Genomic DNA, 18,734 nt, shown 5'->3' on the forward strand with positions numbered 1-18,734 from the left:
AGCATTGTTGTGAATACATAAAATGAAATGTGTTTATATTTAAAAAGTGTTGCCAAACTGGGGAAAAGCCTGAAGAAATGGGAAATCCGAAACCTGGAAAAACCAAACTGAGAAAATGTACTTTGGGGAAAAAACACAAGTAAACAGACTTTCAAAGGCCTCACCAAAGTGTTTTGCTGTGTATGTGCTGTCATCCTGCAGCATGGCTTTTTGGGGAAAGTTGAGGTCAGGTCCAATATTGACTATGCACCCAAGAGGGAAAGAAGTTGGGCCATCCAAGAAATGTTTAAGAGTAATAATAAAATATATAACATTTAGCAGGCGCTTTTATCCAAAGCGACTTAGCCATGCGTGAATACATTTTTACTTATGGGGGGTCCCGGGAATCGAACCCACTGTTCTGGCGTTGCAATGCTCTACCAAGATACATGACTTGCTTATAAATGCTTTGTGAAGCCTCAATTTAATGATTCATAAGGCCTTTATTAAGCAGTATTTTTGCCACCCTTTATAAAGCACAGGTTTGTCATATTTGACAGTGGGTTACGTCACACTGTTATGCCACATTTATGAACCCTTTATAAAGCATGTAGTGTTTATGAAGCCGTTATCAGCTGCATTTAAATTGGGACCAGAATGGTCAACTAAAACGTAACATTAAAATGTGACRAAAGATGACGTTGATAGAACATTGATTCAACATGTTTTTTCCTGGTGGGTTGATCCTTGATTTTGAAATCTGCTCAACCAGTACTGGCAATGAATCTGCCAGATATGTCATCAAACTAGCACAAACGACAGGACTGTTGAATTCTAAGTCAAGTGTCAACTCACTGCTGTGTAAATCCAAACTTGCTCTTCTGAAAGCTCAGTGTGGAAAGACTGCTAGCTGCAACTTTGAACTCAGGCATTAGTTTCAAGGGCAGAGTGTATTTTCGATCATAGCGGAGTAACTAGTCCATGTAAGAACCAAGTACCTTTGCAAAGAGAGAGAGACGTAATAAATGAATTCAGACACATTTTGTTGTTGTACTGTAATTGGAGCCTTGAACGTGTGTGAGACATTTTTACAAAATGAAAGTACCTTAGTAAATGTGTACAGAAGTCTCCCTTCACCTTCCATCATTTTAACAACGTCCGTTGTTTTCCAGCTACAATAAACGTCTAAATGACATCAAAGAATGCAAAGAACAAGCACTATCGCAAGCGTAAGTATATCGTCCTCATTGTCCCCAGTAGTTTTTTTTTTATACTGCCTTGCAATAGAATGTTCATCATGCTAAATAAATAAAACATACATTTTGCATTCATTGCAGTGGATCCATGCATAGAGAAAGGCGCAAGTATCTTAGGTCTGCCCTGAAAGAGTTGGCCACAGTTCTGTCTGACCAGCCTGGACTGCTGGGCCCAAAGGTAAAAATATCCCCTTTTTAATCTGTCGATGGATATGTTGAATAAGTGTGTAATTTGCTTCTGTCACTAACAAGTCATCTTCAATAAATATAACACGTTATCTATGTTATGTGTGATAGTCTGAAGACGAAATTCAGCAAAACTTGGAGGACAGTGGAAGTTGATAAAGGCTTATTTTGATCAACTTCCACTGTCCTCCCAAGAGTTGCTGAATTTCCTCTTCACTTCAGTTTGCTCCTCAATTCATGTGTTTTGCATCTGTGTTCCCTTCCCTTTTGTGTGATAGGATGTCTGAGTCTAAAGGCCAGGTTGTTTTTCCCACAGGCTCTGTTTGTGTTCATGGCTCTCTCTTTCGCACGAGACGAGATCATCTGGCTCCTCCGCCATGCAGACAACATACAGAAGAAAAGCACAGATGACTTCATTGACAAGTAAGCTGTATTCTTAACGGTACAAACCATCTGTGGGGGATAATTGCAGATGTTTAGCTTCAAATGAATAGTGGTTTGCTTATATGAAATCCTCACCTGGGATGTATTCACTAGGAACAGCCAAAATGTGGTTAGACTAAGGTAGCGGTGGGCGATAAATCGTGCTTTGGCTATTCATTTGCAAAAGTTTTTGAGTGTAATAGGAAATGCCTGTATCACGGGTAGCACATTTTTATGTTTTTGTTATAACATCAGCATTTGTGGCATCTCACACATCTGGATCGAGTCTGTCAGCCCATAATCAACCAAAGCACACCTCAACTGTGTCACAGCACATGCACCGTGTTTCAAAAAGTGATCTACCAATCACAAACAATCCTGACCTGCCTTACCTACATGTTGTAACCGCACCCATCGAATGAAGCATCAACAGCAGCAGTGCTAAGAGGTTGGTTCCATCATCACAGACAGCAGGAAAGTTGACTAAATTGACTTGATATACTAATTTACTCAAACTATGGAAGATCCCTTGTTACTTTTGTTGGAATCGGCTAAACTTTGAGATATTACATAAATGATAGAGAAGAAGCCTTGAATAGACAGTCTGTAGAAAGCCAGAAGGCTTTGGGATGTGTTTGATGGAGGAGAGCGATGTGTTGATATAGGGAAGACGGATGGATATCTGTGGATTAGGTGGAGGGGTTGAGGTCAGGAGGTGAGGGGTGAGGTCAGTTCCCCTTAACCTCTCTAGGGTACGTGAGACGTTAGCGTCCCACGTCTTCAACAGCCAGTGAAAGTGCAGGGCGCCAAATTCAAAACAACAGAAATCCCATAATTAAAATTCCTCAAACATACATGTATTTTACACCATTTTAAAGATACACTTTAAATCCAGCCACAGTATTCGATTTCAAGAAAGCTTTACGACGAAAGCAAACCAAACGATTATGTTAGGTGAGTGCCTATTCACAGAATAACACCAGCCAAAGAGAGGATTCACAAAAAGCAGAAATATAGATATTTCTGTATAAAATTAATATAAAATTAATCACTAACCTTTGATGATCTTCATCAGATGACACTCATAGGACTTCATGTTACACAATACATGTATGTTTTGTTTGGTAAAGTTCATATTTATATCCAAACATCTGAGTTTACATTGGAGCCTTACGTTCAGAAGTCACAAAACATCCTTTGATTTTGCAGAGAGCCACATCAATTTACAGGAATACTCATAATAAACATTGCTAAAAGATACAACAGTTATGCATGGAATTTTAGATGCACTTCTCCTTAACTTCTTTGGGCTGCAAGCCCGATGTCGGTACACTTATGACAACAGCCCGTACAAGTGCAGGGTGCAAAATTCAAAAGATATTTTTTTGAAATATTTAACTTTCACACATTAACAAGTCCAATACAGCAAATGAAAGATAAACATCTTGTGAATCCAGCCAACATGTCCGATTTAAAAAAATGTTTTACAGCGAAAACACCACGTATATTTATGTTAGCTCACCACCAAATACAAAAAAGCACAGGCAGCTTGCACAAATCCGACCAAATAGAGATAGAATTAGTCACTAACCAAGAAACAACTTCATCAGATGACAGTCTTATAACATGTTATACAATAAATCTATGTTTAGTTCGAAAAATGTGCATATTTCAGGTATAAAATCAGTTTTACATTGCAGCTACCATCACAGCTACCATCAGAAATAGCACCGAAGCAGCCAGAGTAATTATAGAGACCAACGTGAAATACCTAAATACTCATCATAAAACATTTCTGAAAAATACATGGTGTACAGCAAATGAAAGACAAACATCTTGTGAATCCAGCCAATATTTCAGATTTCTTTAAGTGTTTTACAGCGAAAACACAATATAGCATTATATTAGCTTACTACAAAAGCCTACCACACAACCCCATTCATTCAACGCAACGTTAGCGATGGCGAATAAACCAGCAAAATATATTAATTTTTTCACTAACCTTCATAAACTTCATCAGATGACAGTCCTATAACATCATATTACACAATACATATATGGTTTGTTCGAAAATGTGCATATTTAGAGCTGAAATCCGTGGTTATACATTGTGAAAACTTAGCATCTTTTTCCCAGAATGTCCGGATATATTTCTGAATCACCTATTCTGACCAAATAACTATTCATAAACTTTACTAAAAAATACATGTTGTATAGGAAATGATAGATACACTAGTTCTTCATGCAATCGCCGTGTTAGAATTCTAAAAATAACTTCAGTACGACATGCAGCTTACGTTATAGCGAGAGAGCGCCCAAAATCTGGGCGCAAACTAATAGTAAACATGTTCGACAGATATATGAAATAACATCATAAATGGGTCCTACTTTTGATGATCTTCCATCAGAATGTTGTACAAGGGGTCCTTTGTCCAGAACAATCGTTGTTTGGTTTTTGAATGGCCTTTTTCCCGCTCGAATTAGCAAGCAAAACTAGCCAAGTGGCGCTAAGCTCTCCTTCGTGAACAAACGCAGAGAACGGAACACGCCAAAACTCCCGAAAAAAAATTCAATAATCTGATTAAACTATATTGAAAAAACATACTTTACGATGATATTATCACATTTATCAAATAAAATCAAAGCCGGAGATATTAGATGTCTATAGCGAATGCTTTTCAGAAGCCAATACTGATGACCTTTATGCGTCTTCCTGAACAAAGGAATTCGGGGTCATGTCATTCCAAGCTCTCTCTTTTGACCATAGAAATACCTAGAAACCGCATTTCACCTCTCACAGCCTACTGACATCTAGTGGAAGGCGTATGAAGTGCATGTATAGTCATAAATTTCAAGCAAATTGATAGGGAGGCCCTGGAACAGAGCCTCGATTTCAGATTTTTCACTTTCTGACAGGAAGTTTGCTGCAAAATGAGTTCTGTTTTACTCACAGATRTAATTCAAACGGTTTTAGAAACTTGAGAGTGTTTTCTATCCAATAGTAATAATAATATGCATATTGTACGAGCAAGAATTGAGTACGAGGCCGTTTGAAATGGGCACCTTTTATCCAAGCTACTCAATACTGCCCCTGCAGCCATAAGAAGTTAATGCAACCGCTGTGTCAGATTTCAAAAAAGCTTTACGGAAAAAGCAAACCATGCAATAATCTGAGTCGGTGCTCAGAGCCCAATCAAGACACAAATATAGCCGCCATATTATGCAGTCAACAGAAGTCAGAACTAACAATATAAACATTCACTTACCTTTGATGATCTTCATCAGAATGCACTCCCAGGAATCCCAGTTCCACAATAAATGTTTGTTTTGTTCGATAATGTCCATTTATGTCCAAATTCCTCCTTGTTGTTCTAGAGTTCAGTACACTTTCCAAACTGACGACGCGCGAGCAGGTCCTGCGTAAAGTACGGACAAAAAGTTATATTGCAGTCCGTAAAAACATGACAAACGAAGTGTTGAATCAATCTTTAGGATGTTTTTAACATAATTCTTCGATAATGTTCCATGCTCTCACGTGAACGCGCATGGTCAGAGCTTGGTAGACCTCACTCATTCCTCTCTCCTTCGGCCCCACTAAACAGTAGAGGCATCAGTCAAGGTTCTAACGACTGTTGACATCTAGTGGAAACCTTAGGAAGTGCAACATTACCAATATCACACTATCTTCAATAGGAGCTGAGTTGAAAATCGACCAATCTCAGATTTCTCACTTCCTGGTTGGATTTTTCTCAGATTTTTGCCTGCCTGATGAGTTCTGTTATACTCAGACATCATTCAAACAGTTTTAGAAACTTCAGAGTTTCTGAAGATAAAGTTTTGTTAGTATGCTATAACTGTTCTATAACTGTATGTTTTCATTATTATTAGCTTGCTAGCCAGTGAGATCGCTAATCTGCTCGTTTTGATGGGCCTTGTTCCAATACTCTAGTCTAAAATATCATCGTGATGACGTTTGGTTTGGGCCTTGTTTCAGTAGATATAAAAGTAGTGTTATGGTATTACATCAGTGCCACCTAGTGGTGGGCCATTCATAATATAACGATCTCATCTGTCAGTGGCTGGATAAGAAAGAGAAGTTATCACCTTATTGCCTTCATCAATTTAACCTTGCCAGATCAGTCATTACTGCAAAAAGGCAGATTAAACAATTTTTTTATAAAATAATTGAATTTAACAAGTGGTTCTTATGGTTGTGGAAGGCTTATAATTATCCTAGGTATCATTTTACATGCCCTGAGCTCATTCGATTATTGCTGACTGTTTGCTGTATATTGATGTTTCATTGTACAGAAAAGCTTATTTAGAGAAATGTTTTAAATATCGATATACACTACGTGATAAAGAGTATGTGGACACCACCTCGTCGAACATCACATTCCAAAGTCATGGGCATTAATATGGAGTTGGTCCCCCTTAGCTGCTACAACACCCTCCACTCATCTGGGAAGTCTTTCCACTAAATGTTGGAACATTGCCGCAATTTCCAATTTCATCGATGGGGTTGAGGTCAGGGCTCTGTGCAGGCCAATCAAGTTCTTCCACACCGACCTCGACAAACCAATTCTTTATAGTCCTCTCTTTGTGCACAGGGGCGTTGTCATGCTGAAACAGGAAAGGACCTTCCCCAAACTGTTGTCACAAAGTTGAAAGCAAAGAATCGTCTAGAATGTCATTCTATACTATACAGCTAAGATGCATTGGGGCGGTTAGCGCTCTCCTGGCATCCGCCAAACCCAGATTCATCCATTGGACTGCTAGATGGTGAAGTGTATTTCATCACTCCAGGGAATGCGTTTCCACTGCCAAGAGTGTGCAAAGCTGTCATCAAGGAAAAGGGTGGCTACTTTGAAGAATCTCAAATATAAAATATATTTAGATTTGTTAAACACTTTTTTGGTTACTACATGATTCCATATGTGTTATTTCATAGTTTTTTTCTCACTATTATTCTACAGTGTAGAAAATACAGAAAAACCCTTGAATGAGAAGGTGTGCCCAAACTTGTGACTGGTACTGTATACTGTGTATAAGTAAAACATGTATTTTTACTTTTAGGCAATATCGCCAACCCCTAGACAAGGGGTACTCACACTATTTGAGAAGGTTCGGTCACGCACATTTCCTAGGTGGCATAGGTCAGGATGTATATTGTTATTTATCGGCGTAGTAACAAACCCCCACCTCGCAACACATGTACCCCAAACTCTTCTCACCCTTCTTTTTGGACAGAGAAAATGTTGCAATTCTACACATTTTGCAATGTCTTATGTGTCTTCATAATGATACCTGAGTGACTCATAACTACTTTTTTGAGTTTGGATCCCGCTACGCGGTTGGCATCAGTTGCTGGGACCGCTGCTATCTGTCCAGTGATCCTACCGACCGGATCTGAGGAGCTGTTTGGCCTAGCTGCTAACTAGCTGCCTATCAAGCTAGCATGGTTTTCTTGCTAAATGTGTTGCAGGCTGCTTGAACACAGCCTGCAACGCATTTAGCCATTGTGGCTGGGACTGCAGATTGTCCCTGGCTTGTGGCTGTCTAGACCCTGCTGTTTGTTGTTATTGTCTTCAATATTCTCTGCGACCTGCCCTGTGTCAAACTACGAAGAGTAACAGTTTAACCTACATTCTTACCATGACAAAGACCAAAGCCAGCTGGAGTACCGTTAAATAAACAAATAGAGCTCTACAAGCAGTTGATACAACAAGAAGAAAATGGCTTCAAGTGTTTTGTCCAAATACTGGTGGAGTCAACTAATAAAATAATTGACGATCTGACGAGAGATCCATGACCTGAAGAACAGTTTGCAGTTCTCCACGGGTCAGCAAGATGACCGCAATCTTTAAGTCATTGAAAGAGGACATCAGTTATGGATGTGAATGACGGAGAAATCAGATTATCTGAAGGGACAATCAAGGTGGAACAACATGGTTGTGGACGGAATTGCAGAATCTCCACATGAGACCTGGACGGAGTCTAAGGATAAAGTGGGGGAAATGATCTCAGAGAAACTGAAGATGGACCACAGGAAGACTGAGGTGGAGCGCGCCCACAGGACTGGAAAACCCACCACCGGCTCAGGTGACAGACCCAGGCCAATAGTAGTCAAGTTCCTGAGGTTCAAGGACAAGGTAGCTGTTCTGGAAAGAACCAAGAACTTGAGGGGAATGTATATCTTCCTCAACGAGGCCTATCCTGAAGCTGTGCGCCAGAAGAGAAAATAACTTATCCCAGCCATGAAAGCTGCCAGAGCTCGTGGGGATATTGCTTGCATCCGCCATGACAGGCTCATTGTCCACCCTTCCTCTCAAAAGCCTGGAAGGGATGCGAGAGCCAAGCTTATTGGTTCGTAGTTTCAACCCCACAGCGCACACACTTACACACCAACTGATTAATGGATAACTTGCTAACATCAGATAACATTAATATATTACTCATTTCCAAGACTCACTTGGATACTTAATTTGATAATACCGCAGTAGCAATACAAGGATATAACATCTATAGAAGAGACAGGTGCTTATGGGGCAGGTGTTGCTGTATATATTCAGAGCCATATCCCTGCAATGCATAGAAGAAGATCTTATGTCAAGTGTTATTGAAGTATTGTGGTTGCAGGTTCACCTGGCACATCTAAAACCTTTTCTCTTTGGGTGTTGCTATAGACCAATTGCTAACAGTCAGTATCTAAATAATATGTGTGAAATGCTTGTTATTGTATCTGATGTAAACAGTCTACTCTCTTGGGGACCTGAATATTGAAAATCACCAGATGACTGGAAATGATCACTATACTATACACACACATACACATGGATTTTTTATTGTAGATATGTGGTTGTGGAGCATGGTCCTGAGGGCACACACTTAGTGTGTTGTGAATTGTGTATTGTTTTAAAAAATGTATAACTGCCTCAATTTTGACGGGCCCCAGGAATAGCTAATCCATAATAAACACAAAAACTGCAAGTTAGAATTTTGTAAAGTTAGTTTGGTGGATTCGTTTTTGATCAATAATGACAAACCGCCTGACATTGACAACTTAAATGGAAAACTACTCAGGATTGTAATTGACTCTAGCCACTCCTATATGTCATATCTTTATTCTGAGCCTAGAGGAACGTCTTTGTCTTCAGGCCTGGAGGAAAGCCTAATTCTTCCGCTACCCAAGAGTGGTAAAGCGGCCTTTTACTGGTTTTAACAGCAGACCTATCAGCTTGCTGCCATCTCTTAGCAAATTGTTGGAAAAAATTGTGTTTGACCAAAGATAATGCTACTTCTCTGTAAACAAATTAACATCAGTCTTTCAGCATGCACTCAACATGTATTGCACTGACACAAATGACTGATGATTGGTTGAAAGAAATTGATAATCAGAAGATTGTGGAAGCTGTCCTGTTAGATTTCAGTGCAGCCTTTGATATTATTGATCATATCCTGTTGAGAACTTATGTGTTATGGCTTTTCAACCTCAGCTCTGAATCCACGATATGGCAATCTATCTAATACAACTCAGAGGGTTTTCTTTAATGGAAGCTTCTCTAATGTCAAACATGTAAAGTGTGGTGTACCCCAGGGCAGCTCTCAAGTCCCTCTACTCTTTTCTAGTTTTACCAATGACTTGCCACTGGCATTAAACAAAGCATGTTTGTCCATGTATGCTGATGATTCAACCATATACGCATCAGCAACCACAGCTAATGAAGTCCCTGAATCACTTAACAAAGAGTTGCAGTCTGTTTTGGAATGGGCGGCCAGTGATAAACTGATCCTAAACATTTCTAAAACAAAGAGGATTGTATTTGATACAAATCATTCCCTAAGTTCTAGACTTCAGCTGAATCTGGTAATGAATGGTGTGACTGTTGAACAAGTTGAGACTAAATTACGTGTTACCTTAGATTGTAAACTGTCATGGTCTTAACATATAGATTCAGTGGTTGTAAAGATGGGGAGAGGTCTGTTAGTGAAGAGATGCTCTACTTTTTTGACACCACACTCCACAAAGCAAGTCTTGCAGGCTCTAGTTTGATCTGATCTTGATTATTGCGATCCCGAGTGGCACAGGGGTCTAAGGCACTGCATCGCAGTGCTAGAAGCATCACTACAGACCCGGTTCAATCCCGGGCTGTATCACAACCGGCCGTGATCGGGAGTCCCATAGGGCAACGCACAATTGGCCCAGGTCATCATTGTAAATAAGAATTTGTTCTTAACTGACTTGACTAGTTAAATAAAAAATAAAAACACATTTGGTCAAGTGCTGCAAAGAAAGACATAGTTAAGCTGCAGCTGGCCCAGAACAGAGCGACACGTCTTTTGCGACTCATTTGTAATCAGAGGGCTAATATTAATACTATGCATGACAGTCTCTCTTGGCTAAGAGTTGAGGAAAGACTGACTGCGTCACTTCTTGTTTTTATAGTAAACATTGTGTTGGAACTTCCAAATTGTTTGCATAGTCAACTTGCACACAGCACTGACACACACACTTATCCCACCAGACATGCCACCAGGGGTCTTTTCACAGTCCCCAGGTCCAGAACAATTCTAAATCAACACTTCACGGCACAACGCCTCTCCCACATGTGACCTACTTGTTGTGTGTATGTACTGACATGTATGTGTGACTGATCGACGCATACACACACATTTAAAAACATTAACATGTAGTGTGTAAATAAAAAATGATTTTGTCTAATGTATTTTTCGTTATATGTCGGACCCCAGTAAGACTAGCTGTCACCATTGGCGTCGGCTAATGGCGATCCTAATAAATAAAAAGCAAATTGGGGCACCTTGGGGTCGAGGGTCCTGGGCACGTAATCTGGCCATAATAACTACAAGATTTAGATGGCTGGTTAGCCTTACTTACCTACCTAACTAACATGGGCTAGTAGGTGATCAACTGAACATTTCTGACCGGTTATAAATAGCTCTCCAAGGTCTGTCAGTGACTAACGTAACGAGGAAAACTGCTCATGCAATACCACATTTTGAAATTGCACCTTGTGCCTTCTACAATTACAACTCTCAACAGCAGTAAGATAAAAGCTGACTGATTTCCTGAAGTTGAAATACTGTTGAGTATGGCTTGGCTGCCTTAGACTAACCTGAACTCGTTCCATAAGAAACACTTGTTTTGCTACAGTGTTCACCAATCAATACACCCCTGACTTCTCCTTTTCTCTTGTTGCTTCTCAGGCATGTTGCAGAGCTCATCTTCTACATGGAGGAGCTCCGGGCACACATCAGGAAGTACGGTCCCGTAATGCAACGGTACTATGTGCAGTACTTGTCCGGCTTTGACGCTGTGATTCTCAACGAGCTTGTGCAGGTGGGCCCCCCCCCCCCCCCCCATACACACATTAACATGTGCACGCTGACACACGCATACATGTTTTTTGCGTTCAACAACATTTTGCAACAACAAGACAGTGACACGTAGATCTCCCCTTCCAGAACCTCTCCGTCTGCCCTGAGGACGAGTCCATCATCATGTCCTCCTTTGTGAACACCATGACCTCCCTCAGCGTGAAGCAAGGTATTCAGCCCTGACACTTACGATACTCGCCTGCCTGCCACTACCTCCTTCCCAAGTGTTGCTTTATGTATAGACGCTGTGGTGGGTGCGGATGTTGACATCAGGATATGAGTGTCTCTGCTTGTGTTGCAGTGGAGGACGGAGACGTGTTTGATTTCCGGGGCATGAGGCTTGACTGGTTCCGTCTACAGGTAAGCCACTGCCAGCCCAGGACTGGTTATGGTAGCCATATCAAAAACAGTCCTCATATTACAAAGCTCAATAACTCTATGCTACCCTAGTTATACCCTTATGGGCCAGTTTTTTTGACCCAGATTGGAATCTCCTTTGGAAGTGCTTTTTAGACTAGTATTAGGTTTAATAGCTGTCCCTATGAATATTATATTTAATCTAAATAAATAATAGTCTATTTGTAAACAATCTGCTACATGCCGTATTCGATAGGGGGGTACAGCTAGCGATTTGGCCGCTATTTAGCGAGTGAAATGTTTTGAGAGCAACATAAATTGAACAAAACAGTTACGTTTTGGCATTGTGTCCTGGTTTACTATATGCTAGTTTGCAGCATTTACAGCACATAAACGGTGGTGTTTACCCCCTTAATTCTTTACAGTATAAGACTGGGGTAGGGGGGATTGCTGAACTGACATGGAATTGTTATAAGCTGGTCATACTATGGATCATTTAGCTATTTGGTTTAGAACTTTAGGACCCCTTTGGTACCGTATATTCTTTTATACCTAGTCACAAGTTTGGACACCTACTCATTCAAGGGTTTTTCATTATTTGTACTATTTTCTACATTGTAGAATAATAGTGAAGACATCAAAACTATGAAATAACACACATGGAATCAGGTAGTAAACTAAAAATATTTTATATTTGAGATTCTTCAAAGTAGCCACCCTTTGCCATAATGACAGCGTTGCACACTCTTGGCATTCTCTCAACCAGCTTCATGAGGTAGTCACCTGGAATGCATTTCAATTACCAGGTGTGCCTTGTTAAAAGTTCATTTGTGGAATTTATTTCCTTAATGCGTTTGAGCCAATCAGTTTTGTTGTGACAAGGTAGGGGCGGTATACAGAAGATGTCCCTATTTTGTAAAATACCAAATAGCACAAATAAGCAAAGAGAAATGACAGTCCATCATTACTTTAAAACCTCTACGGGATCGGTGTGTCCCCACCCACGGGACGGTTGAGCTAATGTGATGGGATGCTAATTATCCATCATTTATGACATTCCTGGGAGTGTGTAAACTTACATTTTTTATTACCATATCATTTTTGGATGTTCTCTATATTTATGTACTTGAAAATGTATCAATTGACCAATTCGGCACATTTGGGCAGTCTTGATACAACATTTTGAACAGTAATGCAATGGTTCATTAGATCAGTCTAACGCGTTGCACATACACTGCTGCCATCTAGTGGGCAAAATATAAATAATCTTTCTCTTGTATTTCAAAGATGACGGAACAAAACAAAGAATTTGAAATCGCATGTTTTTTTCTTTGTATTATCTTCTACTAGATCTAATGTGTTATTCTCCTACATTAATTTCACATTTCTGCAAACTTCAAAGTGTTTCCTTTCAAATGGTATCAAGAATATGCATATCCTTGCTTCAGGTTCAAACCATCATTGGCTATGATGTAACTGGCTCTTATGAGGAAGGCGACAGGAAAGGAAGACCCAGAGTTACCTCTGCTGCAGATGTTAAGTTCATTAGAGTTACCAGCCTCAAAAATTGCAGCCCAAATACATTGGTGCCGGAAGAAATGGCAGCAGTTTTACAGGCGCCCAACCAATTGTGCTATTATGTGTTGTTGATTTCCGCGTTATTTGTAACTTATATTGTACATCATGTTTCTGCAACTGTATCTTACGGCACAAAAATGCTTCTGGATATCAGTACAGCGATCATTCACCTCGGATTAGACAAAGAATTTTTCTCCAACAAGCAAGACGCACAGGACATTCTCCAAACACCCGACAGGGCCAACATCCCCATTATTTGCAAGAGGAAGAAATGCAAGCACAGAGGACACAGAGCGGGATGCCTTGTGAGAACCCGCAGAAAGGCGAGTGGGAAAGCTGCCGTTAATGTCAATATTACTCGCCAACGTGCAATCATTGGACAATACATTAGACGAGGTACGATCACGAATATCCTACCAACGTGACATCAAAAACTGGAATATCCTATGTTTCACAGAATCGTGGCTGAATGACCACATGGATATTCAGCTAGCGGGATATACGCTGCACCGGCAAGATAGAAGAGCACACTCCGGTAAGACAAGGGGGGGTGGTCTGTGCATATTTATAAACAGCTGATTTGGCATGAGATCCTCAAAAGGTTCTACTGCTGCAACATCGAGAGCATCCTGACCGGTTGCATCACTGCCTGGTACGGCAATTGCTCGGCCTCCGAACGCAAGGCACTACAGAGGGTAGTGCGTACGGCCCAGCACATCACTGGGGCTAAGCTGCCTGCCGTCCAGGACCTCTACACCAGGCGGTGTCAGAGGAAGGCCCTAAATATTGTCAAAGACCCCAGCCATAGACTGTTCTTTCTACTACTGCATGGCAAGCGGTACCGGAGTGCCAAGTCTAGGACAAAAAGGCTTCTCAACAGTTTTTACCCCCAAGCCATAAGACTCCTAAACAGGTAATCAAATGGCTACTCTGACTATTTAAATTGTGTTCCCCCCAACCCCTCTTACGCAGCTCCTACTCTCTGTTTATCATATATGCATAGTCACTTTAACTATACATTCATGTACATACTACCTCAATTGGCCCGACCAACCAGTGCTCCCGCACATTGGCTAACCGGGCTATTTGCATTGTGTCCCGCCACCCGCCAACCCCTCTTTACAATACTGCTACTCTCTGTTCATCATATATGCATAGTCACTTTAACCATATCTACATGTACATACTACCTCAATTAGCCTGACTAACCAGTATCTGTATGTAGCCTCACTACTTTTATAGCCTCGCTACTGTATATAGCCTTGCTACTGTTTTTCACTGTCTTTCTACTGTTGTTTTTATTTCTTTACTTACCTATTGTTCACCTAAACTKTTTTGCACTATTGGTTAGAGCCTGTAAGTAAGCATTTCACTGTAAGGTCTACACCTGTTGTATTCGGCGCACGTGACAAACTTTGATTTGATTTGAAATAAATGCTTCACAGATTTCAGACGCATCTCAACTGTTGAGTGGAGACTGCGTGATTTAGGCCTGCATAGTCGAATTGCTGCAAAGAAACCACTACTTAAGGACACCAATAAGAAGAAGAGACTTGTTTGGGCAAAAAATGGACAGACTGGTGGAAATCTGTCCGTGTCTTTGTGAGAAGCAGCGTAGGTGAACTGATGATCTCATGTGTGGTTCCCACCGTGAAGCATGGAGGAGGTGTGGGGGTGCCTTGCTGGTGACACTGTCTGTGATTTTAATTAAAATTCAAGGGACATTTAAACAGCATGGCTACCACAGCATTCTGCAGCAATACGCCATCCCATCTAGTTTGCGCTTAGTGGGATTATTGTTTGTTTTTCAACAGGAAAACACAGAGGAAAACACACCTCCAGGCCCAACACACCTCCAGGCTGTGTAAGGGCTATTTGACCGAGAAGGAGAGTGATGGAGTGCTGTATCAGATGACCTGGCCTGGGATGAGTTGGACTGCAGAGTGAAGGAAAAGCAGCCAACAAGTGCTCCGCATATATTGGAACTCCTTCAAGACTGTTGGAAAAGCATGCCTCATGAAGCTGGTTGAGAGAATGCCAAGAGTGTGCAAAGCTGTAATCAAGGCAAAGGGTGGCTACTTTGAAAAATCTCATATGAAATGTATTTTGATTTGTTTAACACTTTGGTTACTACATGATTCCATATGTGTTATTTCATAGTTTTGATGTCTTCACTATTATTCTACAATTTAGAAAATAGTCAAAATTATGAAAAACCCTAGAATGAGTAGGTGTTAACAAACTTTTGACTGGTACTGTATATAAAAAAAATATTTGATAAAATGTTGATTTTGACCTTTTCTACTAAATCCCAAAGAAATGCATTGAATAACACATTCATAAATGGCATAAAGGGCAGTTAAAAAAACAAGAAACATGGTTTTGAAGTGTCTGTTCTAAATTTAGGAGCTATAAAAATCTCAGGAAATGTACTGTTAATTTGGAAAGTATTCAGTCCCCTTGACATTTTCCACATTTTGTTACGTTAGAGCCTTATTCTAAAATGTATTACATTAACTGTCTCTCTTTAATCTACAGACAATACCCCATAATGACAAAGCGAAAACGAGACTCGAAATTGAGCTGAGGTGCATTTCCATTGATCATCCTTCAGATTTTTCTACAACTTGATTGGAGTCCACCTTTGGTAAATTCAGTCTATGGACGTGATTTGGAAAGGCACACACCTGTCTATATAAGGTCACACAGTTGACAGTGCATGTGAGAGCAGAAACCAAGCCATGATGTCGAAGGAATTGTCCGTAGAGCGCCGAGACAGGATTGTGTTGAGGCACAGAGCTGGTGAAGGGTACCGACAAATTTCTACAGCATTGAAGGTCCCCAAGAACACAGTGGCCTCCATTCTTAAATGGAATAAATGTGTAACCACCAGGACAACCCAGCCAAGCTAAGCAATTGGTGGAGAAGGGCCTTGGTCAGGGAGGTGACCATGAACCTGATGGTCACTCTGACAGAGCTCCAGAGTTACTCTGTGGAGATGGTTGTCCTTCTGGAAGGTTCTCCCATCTCTGCAGCACTCCACCAATCAGACCTTTTATGGTAGTGTGGCCAGATGGAAGCCACTCCTCAGTAAAAGGCAAATGAAAGCCTACTTGGAGTTTGCCAAAAGGCCCCTAAAGGACTCTGACCATGAGAAACAAGATTCTCTAGTCTGATGAAACCAAGATTGAACTCTTTGGCCTGAATGCAAAGCGTCACGTCTGAAAGATAAACAGAGCAAAATACAGAGATCCTTTTTGAAAACCTACTCCAGAGCACTCACGACCTGATTATTGTGTGTAGATTGATGAGGGTGAAAAATTATTTAATCCGTTTTATAATAAGGCTGTAACGTAACAAAATATGGAAAAGGTGTAGGGGTCTGAATACTTTCTGAATGCACTATTTGCAGTATATATATATTTTTTTTTACACACATTTAACCCCTTTTTTTTATAGGCACAAAACTACCTTCATCCTTCCATTAGAGTCCTGTGACACTCTGGGGGTCGAAGAGCAAAATGGAGAACACCATTGTGTTCATGAGATTCTCCCCTTTCCATAGATTGGTCATAATGTACTGAGCAAAAATATTAACGGCACATGCAATTTCAAAGATTTTACTGAGTTTCATTAGGCCCTCACATGACTGGGCAAGAGTGCAGCCATGGGTGGGCCTTGGAGGGCATAGACCCACCCACTTGGCAGCCAGGCCCACCCACTTGGCAGCCAGGCCCACCCACTGCGGAGCCAGGCCCAGCCAATCAGAATGAGTTTTTCCCCCCCACAATAGGGCTTTATTACAGACAGAAATACTCCACCCACCCTGGGTCCTGGGCTGGCATGGTTACACATGGTCTGTGGTTGTGAGATCGGTTGGACGTACTGCTAAATTCTCTAAAACAAWGTTTATGGCAGCTTATGAATATTAAATTGTCTGGCAACGGCTCTACTGGACATTCCTGCAGTCAGCATGCCAATTGCACGCCCCCTCAGAACTTGAGACATCTGTGGCATTGTGTTGTGTGACACAACTGCACATTTTAAACTGGGCTTTTATTGTCCCCAGCACAAGGTGCACCCGGGTAATGAGCATGCTGTTTAATCAGCTTCTTCATATGCCACACCTGTCAGGTAGATAGATTATCTTGTCTAAGGATAAATGCTTACTAACATGGATGTAAACAAATTCGTGCACAACATTTGGGAGAAATAAGCTCTGTTGTGCGAATGGAAAATTTCTGGGATTTTTTTTCTCCAGCTTATTAAACATGGGACCAAGAAGCGGAAGTGTGACACTGGCAGATGCTGTGAATTGAGACTCATCCAATGCAAGAAACTGATATCCCTMTTTTTTTCGTTAATAAAAAATAAAAGATTTAACCTTTATTTAACCTGTCTGGCTCCGGGGTCCCGCCCACGTATATTTATGTTAGCCCCCCACCAAATACAAAAAAGGACAGACATTTTTCACAGCACAGGTAGCATGCACAAAACCAACATAACTAACCAAGATCCAACTTCATCAGATGACAGTCCTATAACATGTTACACAATAAATCTATGTTTTGTTTGAAAAATGTGCATATTTGAGGTATAAATCAGTTTTACATTGCAGCTACCGTCAAAAATAGCACCGAAGCAGCCAGAGTAATTATAGAGACCAACGTGAAATACCTAAATACTCGTCATAAAACATTTCTGAAAAATCGATGGTGTACAGCAAATTAAAGACTAACATCTTGTGAATCCAGCCAATATTTCCGATTTTTTAAAAGTGTTTTACAGCGAAAACACAATATAGCATTATATTAGCTTACTATAATAGCCTACCACACTACCGCATTCATTCATCAAGGCACGTTAGCGATAGCAATAGGCACGTTAGCGATAGCGAATAAACCAGCAAAAGATATTAATTTTCACTAACCTTCATAAACCTTCATCAGATGACAGTCCTATAACATCAGGTTATACATACACTTATGTTTTGTTCGAAAATTTGCATATTTAGAGCTGAAATCAGTGGTTATACATTGTGCTAACGTAGCATCTTTTTCCCAGAATGTGCGGATATTTTTCTAAAACTCACCTATTCTGACCAAATAACTATTCATAAACATGACTAAGAAATACATGTTGTATAGGAAATTATAGATACACTAGTTCTTAATGCAATCGCCGTGTTAGAATTCTAAAAATAACTTCATTACGACATCCAGCTTATGTTATAGCGAGAGCTATACTTCCGGCGCCGAAAAGAGATGGCCGCCTCGCCTCGCGTTCCTTGGAAAATATGCAGTATTTTGTTTTTTTACGTGTTATTTCTTACATCGGTACCCCAGGTAATCTTAGGTTTCATTACATACAGTCGGGAGGAACTACTGAATATACGATTAACGTCAACTCATCATCGTTCCTACCAGGAATATGACTTTCCCGAAACGGATCCAGTGTTTTGCCTTCCACCCAATACAATGGATCTGATCCCAGCCGCGACCCTGTGCGACGCCGAAAAAGGGGAAAACGAGGCGGTCTCGTGGTCAGGCTTCGGAGACG

The 18,734-nt window shown here is 40.7% G+C and overlaps 1 protein-coding gene across 2 annotated transcripts in view; it reads left to right on the plus strand.

The window, feature by feature from the left end:
- Positions 1-18,734, plus strand: part of LOC111971089 (nck-associated protein 1) — a 61,982-nt gene that overhangs the window by 23,860 nt on the left and 19,388 nt on the right. For both annotated transcript variants that reach the window (XM_023997886.2, XM_023997888.2), the window contains 6 exons: positions 1,152-1,208; positions 1,317-1,413; positions 1,738-1,844; positions 11,070-11,202; positions 11,328-11,409; positions 11,542-11,600. In XM_023997886.2, the coding sequence (XP_023853654.1) occupies positions 1,152-1,208; positions 1,317-1,413; positions 1,738-1,844; positions 11,070-11,202; positions 11,328-11,409; positions 11,542-11,600 (535 nt within the window). The remainder of the gene's footprint in view (positions 1-1,151; positions 1,209-1,316; positions 1,414-1,737; positions 1,845-11,069; positions 11,203-11,327; positions 11,410-11,541; positions 11,601-18,734) is intronic.

This window comes from Salvelinus sp. IW2-2015, linkage group LG12 (genome assembly GCF_002910315.2).
Source record: "Salvelinus sp. IW2-2015 linkage group LG12, ASM291031v2, whole genome shotgun sequence".
NCBI classification, from domain to species: domain Eukaryota; kingdom Metazoa; phylum Chordata; class Actinopteri; order Salmoniformes; family Salmonidae; genus Salvelinus; species Salvelinus sp. IW2-2015.